The 13175-nt window shown below is 36.5% G+C and overlaps 1 protein-coding gene across 2 annotated transcripts in view; it reads right to left on the bottom strand.

The window, feature by feature from the left end:
• The window catches only part of LOC149251271 (rho GTPase-activating protein 7-like), a 351010-nt gene that overhangs the window by 78688 nt on the left and 259147 nt on the right, over positions 1–13175 (bottom strand). For both annotated transcript variants that reach the window (XM_089459324.1, XM_089459325.1), the window contains exons 16-17: positions 5078–5138; positions 4865–4948 (exon numbers count right to left, since the gene is read on the bottom strand). In XM_089459324.1, coding sequence (XP_089315450.1) covers positions 4865–4948; positions 5078–5138 — 145 coding nt within the window. The remainder of the gene's footprint in view (positions 1–4864; positions 4949–5077; positions 5139–13175) is intronic.

Raw genomic sequence — 13175 nt, 5'->3', positions numbered from 1 at the left:
AACAAGCTATTACACTGAGGTGTTCCATCAATTAATCTCCCCGGAATGCCACCTCGAGCATAATTAATTTAGGCCCCATAATAATGCTAATTTTTGAAAGTTGTTGAAATAAGACCGAACGAAAGGCAAATTGTGCGGATGATGAAATATGCCAGGCGAATGTTATCAGATCCTATAAAACCTCCTCAAAACTCCATCGAAACACCTCATGACATAAATGTGCTCCACTGACCTCGCTATCACTTGCCCTGGAAATCCACTCTGGTTGTACCACGAAGGAAAATACAAATGGGGGCATTACATGTCCCCTCACACCCAAGATCTGAAAAAAAGAATGATCTCTACACACTGAAGACGAAATCTGTTAGATCATAAGTAGGATGGCACAATGAAATAGTTCTAGGGCTCAACCAAAAACCCACTACAGTCACTACTTCTAAATTGTTTTTCCAAACTCAAAAACTAATGCAAGATACATATACAAATAGTAGATCCACCAATGGCAAGTGAAATGAGAGAGATTTAATTAAAAATTGTAGAGCATTGAGGACAAAATTCAAAATGAGTTTACCAAAAAAGATAGAAGCGGAACACTACCATGAATTGACACTGAAAGACTTCTTTATTATTCATAAAATATTTCTAGTAAAAAATTGTATTAGAGCTTCAGCAACCAAGAACTTGATTTTTCATGTGTCGCAATGAGGAGCTTTGATCTCAATTTATAGAAAAAATGGGAGATCTAGATCCCTCTCCAAATGAAAACGGCTAGGTCCAACAAATTGAACAAATTTGACTTGATCCCAAGAGAAAACAGCTAGTCGAAAGCTTGATCCACGAAAAAATAATCCTGACCCTTAATCTTTGTGATGACCTTGAGGAGTAAATTTGATCTTCCTTGAAGATGGTGTTGGATTTGATTTTCTTAGTAAATTAATTATTTTTTGGACCAACGAATTTTCTGATAATTTTCCTTGCTTGATTTGTGGAGATTCTCTTCTTGGGAAAGTGCACATCCTTTTTTAACATTTTTCACTTGGAAAGAATTTTATTTTTCTCCCCTTTTAATTTTCTGACCATTTTCCGGCTAATTATTTTTCCATTTTTTGCCAGAAAATAAAAATAATGTCTCTAGAGGGATTTAAGCATATTTTTCCACCCTCAAAGTGTGTTTAGATAGAAATTTTAGGAGTTGAGGTGTAATTTTAAGTACTTGTACCCCTTACAACTTCTATAGAACACTTTTTACATCTTTACATCAAATATTACATAAAAATCCCATTTAGAAGGAGAATTTTGACAATTAAAAATTAACCTGTAGACACAACCAAATTCTGTGAGACTTTATACATGATCTAGTCTAACAAGTTACATAAACTCTAGACATTAGGACTCACTTAAGACTTCACCATCAAGCCCCACTCTAGCTTTGGGGTATGTTTGGAAGAAAAACTTAACCAATTATTTGATGTTTAGGAAACACAAATAATTAGCTAAGGAAAGAAAACTCCCTAAAGTGAAACTCTCTAGCACAAATCTTAGGCTACCTAAATGTTTTACATGGCTTTATAAACATAATAGAATCATTTTTTACATGATCGCCCACAGCACTGCAGAATTTGGATTACAATTGACGAACAAAAGTTGCATGATGATGATGAAATCTGAAAAAATTTCACTGCTCCGAAATGTAGTCTGCTCATGGGGTAGTTGACACTTGAGTGGTTGACAAGTCCATAGATGCAAGTGTAGATGATGGCAATGGAGTGGACAAGACTTCAAGGCCAGGTGCCATAGCGTAGTGACCAGCTAATGGTGGTCCAACATCCTAGGTGTATAGATGTAAGGAGGGAGCAATTGTGGAGACATGAGTTACCCCTTTTCTCAACCTACTTTCTCCGCACCTCTTGTGCACCTTTCACTTTTTTATGATAATGCTTTAATATGGGTGCATAGCTTAAGAGCCCAAGCTTGCATTTGAGAGATTTAGCATTTATCACCCCTTAAAATGGGTTGGTTTATTGCTCCTCGAGGTTGGGACAATACAAGGGTTAATTTTTATCATGTTGAGCATCAAGTGCTCTAGGAACTAAGTGACAGCTAATGAGGGGATAGAGCTCGTGCTAGGCTTTTGCCCACATGCTAGTTTTAGTTCCAACCATCTTTCGCATTTGATGAGAGAGTGGCAATCTCCATGACCAACGACCGCCTACCCAAAGAATGGATGTAAAATAGAGGGAATGAAGGAAAGCGGTAAGTATGGAATATCATGGGCAAGCTGCTTCAAGCAAAGCCTATTAGTAGTTGTTGATTTTTGGTAGCATCAGATGTGTTCTAGCCATTAAAATTGGTGGAGAGGCTAAGGCACATGAGATCTCCAAGACACACAGATCGTTTGGGGAAATTCCACCCAGATGGAGAGATATTAAAATAGTTAATATTTTTAATGGGGTTTCTAAGTATAGACTTAGGAAAATTAAAATATTAATGTGTATTACTATAATATGGGTGAAAAAGTTCTAAATAACGAGAATCAAGCCAGATCTAATATTAGCCGTTGATTAGGGACTTAAACTCAGTCGTTTATTCATCAACATGAAAAGTATAAGAGGAGGCTTGAGGGTCAGTCGAAGATACACCAAGTTGATCAGTGAATTTGATTTTCTGGGGCAGGGTTTGCTGAGAAATCAAGTTAGTGATCTGTTGCAGCAAGGGGCAGTTCGGCAGGAGGCCGAGAATACATAGCAGAGACGCAGAGAAAGTGTCGGAGAGACAGCGCAGAGGTAGTCTGGGTTGACACAGAGGGTTCGAGGGCCAACACAGAGGATGCAGGAGGCCGAGAAGCTAATGCAGAGGCTAGTAGCGATGACGCTGGGCTGAAGGAGCTGCATTGTGGTGTTTCTATGGGGTAGACTGAGAGCAGAGAAGCAGACGCAGAGTCATAGAGGGTGACACAGTTCTGAAAGTTATCTTGGAGCAGTTTTCGTTGTCCAGCTAAGGAACAGTCGAAGTCACTATGGGGCCAATCATCTGGTTGCTAAACTAGCCGGAATATCTGTCTCCGGAGCAAGGTACTTCTGCCAAGGAAAATCTCTGAAGGGTGACCCATTTCTAGCACCCTAGCTGTATTCAGAAATTTGCATAATAATAAAACCCTCATATCTGCTGCACCGTTTTCCCACATTGGGTTTTTCCAAGGAAGAATGTCCAAAAATAACGGTGTCCCTTGTGTTGTCTCAGTTTATTTCAGTTGCTGATATATATGTTTGTGAAGGCTACAATTGTGTTTATTTCGATATTTATGCATATGAATAACTTGTTAATGTAAAGAACAAGTAGGAGATAATAAACCAGATACTGCAGTTGGGGTTTCTGATGTATTAGATTTAGAAATTTTCACAGTAGTGTCCTTCCTATAACCCTAAGGCCTCAGAGGAGGTCCCACTGGACTAGGATCAAAGACTAACCACCCAAGTGAAGTGAGGGAACAAGAATAGAGTCAACATCGGTCAATTATCCAAATCGTCCCTTGATTCATACTAGTATGTCCCAAAACAATAAGCAAAAGCACGACTGAAAAATGGTAAAAATACCTGCCAATGGATGAACCACCTTCAATCAAGGAGGAATGACGGATAGCGGAAAGAGATCTGATCAGAGCATATGTATGTGAAGGGTCCATGGCATCATGTCAAGTGCTGATCAATGGGGCTGCTTTCTGGCTGGCTGCCCAAGGAGGAGAAATTTTTCTCCTGTGCGTTACCCACATTTTGGTGGGTAATAGTCCCCAATATTACTGTGAAATAAAGACTACCGAATACTTTCTATACTCAATGTCCAATATGGATTCTTTCAAAGATACAATGATCCATTGTCATTGCAACCTTTTGAAAATTACATCACCTTCAATCGTCATATACTATTAAAACATAAAACAGATATATATATATAATAAAAATCCAGAATTAAGCAGGCTCTTATGCACTCTTTGTGAAATATTATGTTCCCAAAACTGTTAGAGCCTAGAAGTAATATGGAACCCCCAGAATCTAACTGGTAAAGTTAGCCAAATTTACTTATGTTTAGTAATCATTGTCAAAGTGATTGTAAAAGAGGGGTTAACAACCATCAATCTTAAAAAAAACAATTTTTAATTCAGTTACAGTCAATTGTTTAAATTAAATTAACCTAGCAGAGCTAGAAAATTAGGTTGGGCCCAAAATTTTACACGCATTCATCTAAATGTCAGTATAGGGTATCGTAACTTTAATTTGTAATTTAATCTTCCCAAATGACAATGCCAATTTACATGAGTCCAAACTGCATGCACTCCAGTAGCGAAAACATGGGAGGTGAAAACAAAATGAGACATTTTTCCAATTTTGCCTCCCCTTTAAATTTGTATGATTATTCATTCTTCAAATTCTAGTCAAGTCATTGGCTACAGATTTCAACTATTATAGAACTTAAATGACTACTTGGTTTACTTGATATTAAATTAACTCCAAATCCTCTAATAATCTTTTATATTTTTCATATTTGCGAGTTGGTTAATATTGCAATGGCCTGGGCTTGTGAGCTTCTCTGCTAGACAGTAACAGATAAAGCCTCACAAGTTGATACAGCAGCCAGATTCTATTCCACTTATTTGTGGCATTATAATGTCTCTCTTGTACACCATTTTTTTCATTTTAACAAGTAGGGCACATTGCTTTTTATAGCACTATGTATTATATATTGCATGTAACATAAACATATTAGTGTTTTCTTATGCATTGTTCTTTGATCTTTTGTTTTAATGAATCAAAATTTGAATACAATAGAAAACAACTAAATGCTAGAAAAAGAGAGCACCAGGCCATACATCTTGCTCAAGTGCTAAGCGGCGTTCATGCAAAGCTTGTTTCCTTCTCTCCAAACTGGCTTGTAGAATAGCATTTCCTTTGGCCTGATAGATACATAATTCAGAGGATAGCAGATTTAAATATCCAAATATAAAAAGTCTATTAATCCCAGTATACAGATGCACTAAATTTTTCACGATGGCAGTTGCTACAGAAAAATTGAGAAGTGCTACCTCCTTAGCAATCTTGTTGCGTAAGTCATTTTTAGTCATCTCAAGCCTCTGAATTGCAAGTCTGGCGACAAATAATACTGATTAGATCCATTTGTGTCTACATTGAGAAATCAATCTAGCAAGTTGCAACCATTAAGACTACCTATGCCATCAGAAAGAAAGAAAAACTAAGTTGCAAAGCTTCAGTTCGAAACAATATAACTTAAAATTAAGATAAACAGTTAATCTACTCTAGCCAGAGATGAAGAAAAATATTAATATTTGGGAACTCTTCATGCACAATATCAAACATCTAGTAGAACTCTTCCATATAACCAATTTTGGTCACAATACACAAAATATGGTACTGTCTTTTGTTGAAAATGTAACTAGGTTCAGTCTTCATAATTGTATTTTCTTCATGTAAAAGCAAAAAGAAAATTTATTATGAGTCAATGTAATGTACTTGAGTCAAGCCCCATTTGGGCCTTTTGTAAAAGAAGGATTTTTATTTTTGTCAAAGATCAAAACAAGACCAAGTCAGCCCTCCAGTTTAGCAACTCGACTTGCCCAATGGATGTGACCCTTTGCAGGGCAAATAACTATATATTGGCAACTGAACCTCCTAATTTGGCAACCAATTCATTGGAGAAGATTGCGAGTTTCTTCTGAGGAAAACAACTGTAATATGTGCAAGTTTCCTCTGGAATGAAGGCAGACATCCGAATATATATATATATATATATATATATATCTGTGGAAGACATCCGAGTTTGTTCTGTGTAAGGGATCTGAATTATGCTCCTATGGAAGGCATCTGAGCTCTGTTTCTTATCTTCTGTGGAAGGTATACGTTATCCGAGTTTTGCATCTACTATTCTTCTAGACCCGAATTCGGTTCTAAAGACGGCATCTAGCTGCTGCTAAAAGGGTAACCTTGTGGAAGTGATATGTTGTGCTGAAGTAAGGCAAGAAAAACTACAGTGGAAGACCGAGTTTCTTGAAGTGATAGGAAAGAAGTTGATGCCAAGTTCTGTTGACAGAAGGTGCTGAGATGTGTCATTACAGTTGGAAGGTTATGAACAGTTGGAGGGTTCTTGTGGAGGTCTTGAATCTATGATATCTCACTTTGATCTGATTCTATAAGACGAGAAGACTTTCCGGGTTTTCCCCTTTGTGGGGTTTTAGCCCTGGCTTGGAGCGGATATTTTGTGTCTCTTGTTTCTGTGATCTTTATGTTTTTCATTCTAGTAATTGCTTGATGAAAGAAAGAACACAAAAATAATAATAATAAGCCAACAATTAATTCACAAGTAACTCCCAAGTAAGAGAAATCCTCCCCTTTTGATTTCTTAACAAATTTAACATTACCATCTCTTACTTGATGAAACAATATCATCAACTTACATGTAGGGACCAATTCTTGATAAAAAGTAAGTACTTAACAATAAAGAAAGTCTAGACCTCGAATCACTTCATTATTATGAAATGAGAACTACAATGGACCATACTCCCTTGGGTTTTAAGGCTCCTATTTTTTATTGGAGCTGTTTGAAATTTCACTGTTTTAAAAAACTGCCTAGTCGAAACCGAAATGGCCGAGCCAGACCAAGCCAGGGCTTGGTCGGTTCGGCTCAATAACAACCCAGCCGACTCGTCCGAGACCGAGCTAACTTGGCCGGCTTGGTGGGCGCGGCCGAAAAGCGAAATTTTTTTTTTTGTGTGTGTGTGTGGATTTGGGGACCCCAAAGCCCATGCTTTTCTGCCTTTGGGTTCTTTGGAGTCCATTTCCCTCTCCCAAACCCTATAAAAGCTACCCAACCCCTCTCATTTCCTCACAGCTATCTCATTGCATTTGAGTGAGAATTTGTGAGGAGTTTGTGAAGAGTTGTGGAGTCTGTTTTTGGAGCAACAGTGAGGAGTCTTGGGCAAGCATTGGAGTAGGAGTGAAGAGCTTCTTGGGCAGCCATTGGAGCAGCATTGAGGAGTTTGTTTGTTAGAGCAACTTTGAGGAACCAATTTGTGCCTAGAGGTATTTTCTTTCACTTCTAAAAATCTGTTTTTGCTTATTTATTCTTTTGTGCAAATCTGGAAATTGAAAAGAGTGTTTTTTGTGAATAAATGAACATTGAAAAAATGCTATTTTTTATGTTTCAATTTTCAGAATTTTTCATTTCATTTCCAAGTCAGAAAATGGTTCCTAGAGTGAAAGATGCTACTTGGGCATATGCTGAAATGGTTGATAATCAAATGCATTGCAAATTTTGCCATAGAAAAATTAAGGAGGGTCCTGGGGACATTAATAGGCTGAAACAACACTTGGCAGGGATTAGAGGCCAAATTACTCCATGTGAATCACCACAAATTGGGGAGATTAGGAAGGACTTGTTAAATAGCTTTGAGAAGTTTCAACAAGAAAAAGCTAGGCAAAAAGAAATACAGGTTGAAATTGGGAGGAAGAAGAGTATACAAAAAATGATGGCTACCAACCCCCATTTTGATTTTGAGAGTTCTTCTATCCCTTGTATTGATGCATCCAACACCTTCAGCTATGTTCCTCCCTCTTTGGAATCTATTCAAGAAAATGGTAAGGGTAAAAAGAAAAAGAAGGGTGATATGAATATCAAAAGTTATTTCACTGTCACACCCTCCTCTCCATCAGATGCACATGGTCCTGAAGCTAGTAGAACTTTGCAACCCACTTTAGATGATCATTGGAAGAAAGAATTGAGGGAGACTGCTTGTGATTACATATCTAGATGGTGGTATGATGTTGATATCCCCTTCAATGATTCCCGTTCACCATATTATGAGCCTATGTATGATGCCATATTTGTTGCTGGAAAAGGCTTCAAAGGCCCTACTATGCATGAGTTAAGGGGGTATAATTTCAAAAAGAAATTTCCTCCACTAATGAGTATTTGAAAGATTTCAAAAACTCATGGGCAAAAACAAGATGTACCATCATGTTAGATGGATGGACTGATCAAAGGCACCATACAATCATAAACTTTCTTATCTTCTGCCCACAGGGAACCATGTTTCAAAAATCAGTTGATGCATCTAATAGGATGAAAGATGGACAATTGTTGTTTCAACTATTGGATGAGGTTGTTGAGGAGGTGGGGGTGGCTAATGTTGTTCAAGTCATCACAAATAATGCCTCCAACTATGTTCTTGCTAGTAAACTGTTAAGAGGAAAAACACAAAACCATCTTTTGGACCCCATGTGTTGCACATTGCATAGACCTCATGCTTGAGGATATTGACAAATTAGATTGGGTCAAGAACACTGTAGATCATGCCAAAAGCATAACAAAATTTATCTACAATCATTCATGGATTTTGAGCCTCATGAGGAGACACACAGAGGGCAAGGATATTATTAGGCCTGCCATCACTAGATTTACAACTCATTTTTTGAGTTTGCAATCTATGCTTTCACAACATAGAAACTTGCAAAAGATGTTTTCCAGTGATGATTGGAATCAAAGCTAGTGGTCTCTCAAACAGGAAGGCAAAGAATTGAAAAAGAAAGTTAATGAAGAAATATTTTGGAGAAAGGCAACAGAGATTGTGAAGCTTGCTGAGCCACTGGTTAAGGTGTTGCAGTTGGTGCATGGGGAAAGATTGGCTATGGGCTTCATTTCTGAGGCTATGGATCAAGCAAAGGAGAAAATAAAGAGAGCATACAAGGATAGAGTAGCTAAGTATGGGCCCATTTGGGTAATCATTGATGAAAGATGGAACAATCAACTCCATCACCCTATACATGCAGCTGGGTATTTTTTGAACCCACGGTATCATTATAAAGCTTTGGCGGCAGGAGCTTTGAGTGGGGACGTTAGAGATGGATTGATTGACTGCATTGATCGCATGATCCCATTGGATTGTGATCAACTGGAGATACACCGACAGGTCACAACCCTCAGCAAGGGAAGTAGATGAGCGAGGTAAACAAAAATTTCAATTTTCAAATTCTTAATACTTATTTTGTTAAATTGTTTATAATTTGAAAGTTGGATATAATTTGTTGAAACTTGAGCCAACTCATTACACTACTATGTTTTTTGCAGCACAATGGTGGGAGGCTTTTGGTAGCCATTGTCCTTAATTGCAGAGGTTTGCAATTTGTATTTTGAGTCAAACTTGCAGTGCTACTGGGTGTGAGCGCAATTGGTTTGTCTTTGTGAGGATTCACACGAAGAAGAGAAACCATTTGGATAAAAAACAGTTAAATGATCTAGTCTATATCCAATACAACCTCCGACTCACACGCAACCAGTTGTTAAACAAAAGACGTCATTCGGATCCCACTGTGTTGGAAGATATTAATCCAAAATCAGATTGGGTAATGGAGAGTCATCTAGCAGAGTTTGATTCTAATGAGGATCTTGATTTGGATTTACATGTGGAGGCATCAGTCGATCATAATGTTCATTTGAATGCAAATCCACTTGTACCAGCCTCAAGCCCAGCCCCAAGTCCTCTAGTTGCAAGCGCTTCCTCTGCTCAGCCACAACGGAAGCGCACATCTCGTCTATTTCAGCGTGCCACTGTTGCACAGCCTACTAGTGCTACCACTACAACAGTTGCAGTTGGGGATGATTTTGAGGAGGAGCCATGGGTTTCCTCGTCTGACTCTGATTCAAAGGTTGAGCCAGATGATGTTGGCTCCTCTAGCAGTGGCCAGTAGTACTGGTCAGCGATGACTAGTGATGTTTCAGAGTTTACTTTTGTTGTAGAGGCCATTTAGAGCCTCCTTGGTTATGTGTTTTTGTTTTGATCTCTATATCATCATCATGTATGTATTGGACATTGTACTGGATGCCATTTTGATATAATGGATATATTCATGAGCCTACGTTGATCATATGTTTACTTCTATCTATATTCTAAAGCTTTGTGTTTGGAAACATGAATGAAAATCTTTAAGATTATGTTTTTTTATTAAAAAATAAATATTTAATGTATTTTTTACAACAACCGAGTCACTGATATCAAACCGGCCGAGTCGATACCAAGCAGGAGTCGGAGTCGGAGTAGACTTTCGGCCATTTCCAAGTCGGAGTCGGAGTTTCAAAACATTGGTTTGAATACACAGAATAATTGTTTCTACATTTATAATGGCTGATCTTGGTAGGGGTCCAGGTCAACAACCATCCCTAAAAATCAATCTTCCCATCTAAAATAACACTTTCTTATTTCTGCACTTATTCAACAACAATTGACTGTAATCATTGTCAATGTTAATAACTAGATATAGGAAGGAGTTTCTTTGTACTCCTATTGACAACTTCTGGTCATCAAAGATTATTATAAAAATGCCTTTTGCTGTTGGAAGCAGTAACCAATAGCAAAGCCCATCAATCATGCCTTAAGTTTTATAGAGTCCATTGACTTCAGACTTGTTTCATAGTTGAAACATATATATATATATATATATATATATATATATATATATGCAAAGACATTAATAAAGCCTCTGCATGGTGAATGTCACAATAGTTGTATGAGTAACATACAACAAAAGCAGTGTCACCATCCCACTTTCAGATTTATACATATAGATGCTAAACAGGTTGGTGTGTTTCAATAAAGTATCTTTTAAAACATGTGAGTAGACTCCAGCATAAAAAAAAAGTACACAGTTATCAGGACTTGCAAAGAGTTTAACAAAAATATTTGAAAAATACGTGCAAGAAAAAAAATAAAATATAGAATAATGTCGTTAATAAATTCAACAATTAGCAGCAAAGGCTCAGATTGGACATAAAACTGATCATCAAGATCTCTATACAAAATGAATTTCTTGGCAATAAATGTTGGCCTAAGTCACATGACACAAGCACACAGGACACGGAGGACACGAAAATACAAGTATCCGACAAATGACACAGCGAACCCCCAAAATATGACATGAAGGACATGCTTATATTATATACTAAAAGAATAATATATATTAAAAAACTGACAAATTGGCGAAATACACATAAAATATAAAATATATAAAACATTTACATCATGATGATACAAATTCAATCATACAACTAATGCATACAACCAAAATAGTATTGAGTGCAATCCATCTCTGAACTAAAAATACATCAACAAAGAGGCTGTAAACGACTTATAGAATCCAAAAAAATCATGCTACAACAAATAACAAGTACTACATATCATCAGAATCATTTCCTATATTTGGATCCTCATCATCAATATCACCCCTTGTTAATTAAACTAAGGTTAAAAAAGCCTAACATGTCAAATTGAAATTCTGTTTGGGTGATTGGCACATCTTTATAGGGTCAAGATAGAGGAGTTCAACAATCAATGCCAACAAGATCAAGGAACATAGAGGGTTTGGTCTTGTTAATTAAGTGCTAGTTACATACCCTCATACAGGACAAACTCCAATGGAAACGTCGCAATCCCCCTACCCTTGAAATCCTGAAAACTGTTAAGTCTGTTGGATTTTGAGTGGGATATAAAATTCTACTTTCTCCATATGACGATGAGGCCGAAACCACTCTCAAACATCCTGAGTCAATTAACGGTAATGTTAAAAACTCAAGTAAAAGTGGCATTACTTTAAGAATTTAACATTAACATTAATTGCATAACATTAGTAGGGCCTCGACATATCCACTTTCCCACACTTAGAATACCTTCTAACACTACTTAATCACCCTTAGCTGCAATCCAAAACCTTTGAAGCTCCAAACTTGTAACTAAATTGCGTGAAAATAAGGCAATAAATTGATTTTAAGATGCTTTTTTTGCTGGACACATGCCCAAACCCACACTTAGAATACCTTCTAACACTACTTAATCACCCTTAGCTGCAGTCCAAAACCTTTGAAGCTCCAAACTTGTAACTAAACTGCGTGAAAATAAGGTAATAAATTGATTTTAAGATGTTTTTTTCATTGGACACGTGCCCAAATTTTGAGACACCAGTAGGACTCGTGTCTGACACGAGTCAAACTTGTGTCCTATTGTGGGACACGAGTCAAACTCGTGTCAGACACATGTCACCTACGTGTCGTGTCTGTAACGAATAAAATATATATAAATAACGTAAAATAATTGTAAACAATAATAATCATAAATAATGATTAGTTAAGCTAGTAATTAGGTTGAAGAGGCATGTCTAATAGGACATGACTCTTCATGAAGAGACACTTGCCTGATATATAAGCAAGCCTCTCATTCTCATTGTAAATCATTCTTATTCTTATTCACATATTTAATATAATATTTATATCCTCAATGGATAATTTCATATTCTAAGTCCTATGGAGTTATTAATCTGTAGAAGGAACTTTATTCGCTTCATTTGGTATCAGAGTAGTTCGGTCCTCTAGATTGCTTAACCGGTGCACAGAGCTCGTTCTCCGATCCAGGTCCTTGGCTATCGAAATTCGTCAATCGTGTTGTCGTACAATTGAAGCATTTTGCTCAAAATTTGGGAGTTTCTCCTTTTCTCCGTTTTTCTAGGCCTTTGGCCATTAAAATTAAAATTAAAAGAAAATTCGCTAGTTGGAGGGTCTCCAATTCGCTAGTTGACCTTTGGCCATAAAAAAAAATTAACCAAAAAAAAATATAAGTAAATAAATTAAAAAAAGAAGAAGAAGAAAAAGTAAAAAAATGAAAATAAAAGAACATAAAAAAATCAAATTATATAAAAAAAAAAATATATATATATATATATATATATATATTACCCATGGTTTTAGAAACAACCCATGGTAATTGCCCATGGTATTTTAAAAGTAAAAGAAAAAACAAAAGGGATACAAAATCTCATACCAAGTGATATTTAAAAAATTTTATGTGGAGAAGCCTGTGGTTTTAGAAACAACCCATGGTAATTGCCCATGGTATTTTAAAAGTAAAAGAAAAAAACAAAAGGGATACAAAATCTCTTTACGTGAAAGGTAAGTTTTACTTTTTACTTATTATCATATGAAAAGACGTAACCACATTCAAGTCAAAAGAGGTGAGATATATAGTATATATATTAATTTAATATAAATTTTATATATACTTAAAAGGATTATTAAATCAATCGAAAAAAAGGGGAAGATAAAAAAAGTGAAAAAATGGAATTTCTAAG

The sequence above is a fragment of the Pinus tabuliformis genome, chromosome 7 (genome assembly GCF_031772625.1).
Source record: "Pinus tabuliformis cultivar Carrire ecotype Pingquan chromosome 7, CPIR1, whole genome shotgun sequence".
Lineage (NCBI taxonomy): Eukaryota > Viridiplantae > Streptophyta > Pinopsida > Pinales > Pinaceae > Pinus > Pinus tabuliformis.
Note: the sequence above shows the minus strand (reverse complement) of the source record. Positions and strands in the feature narration are given on the sequence as shown.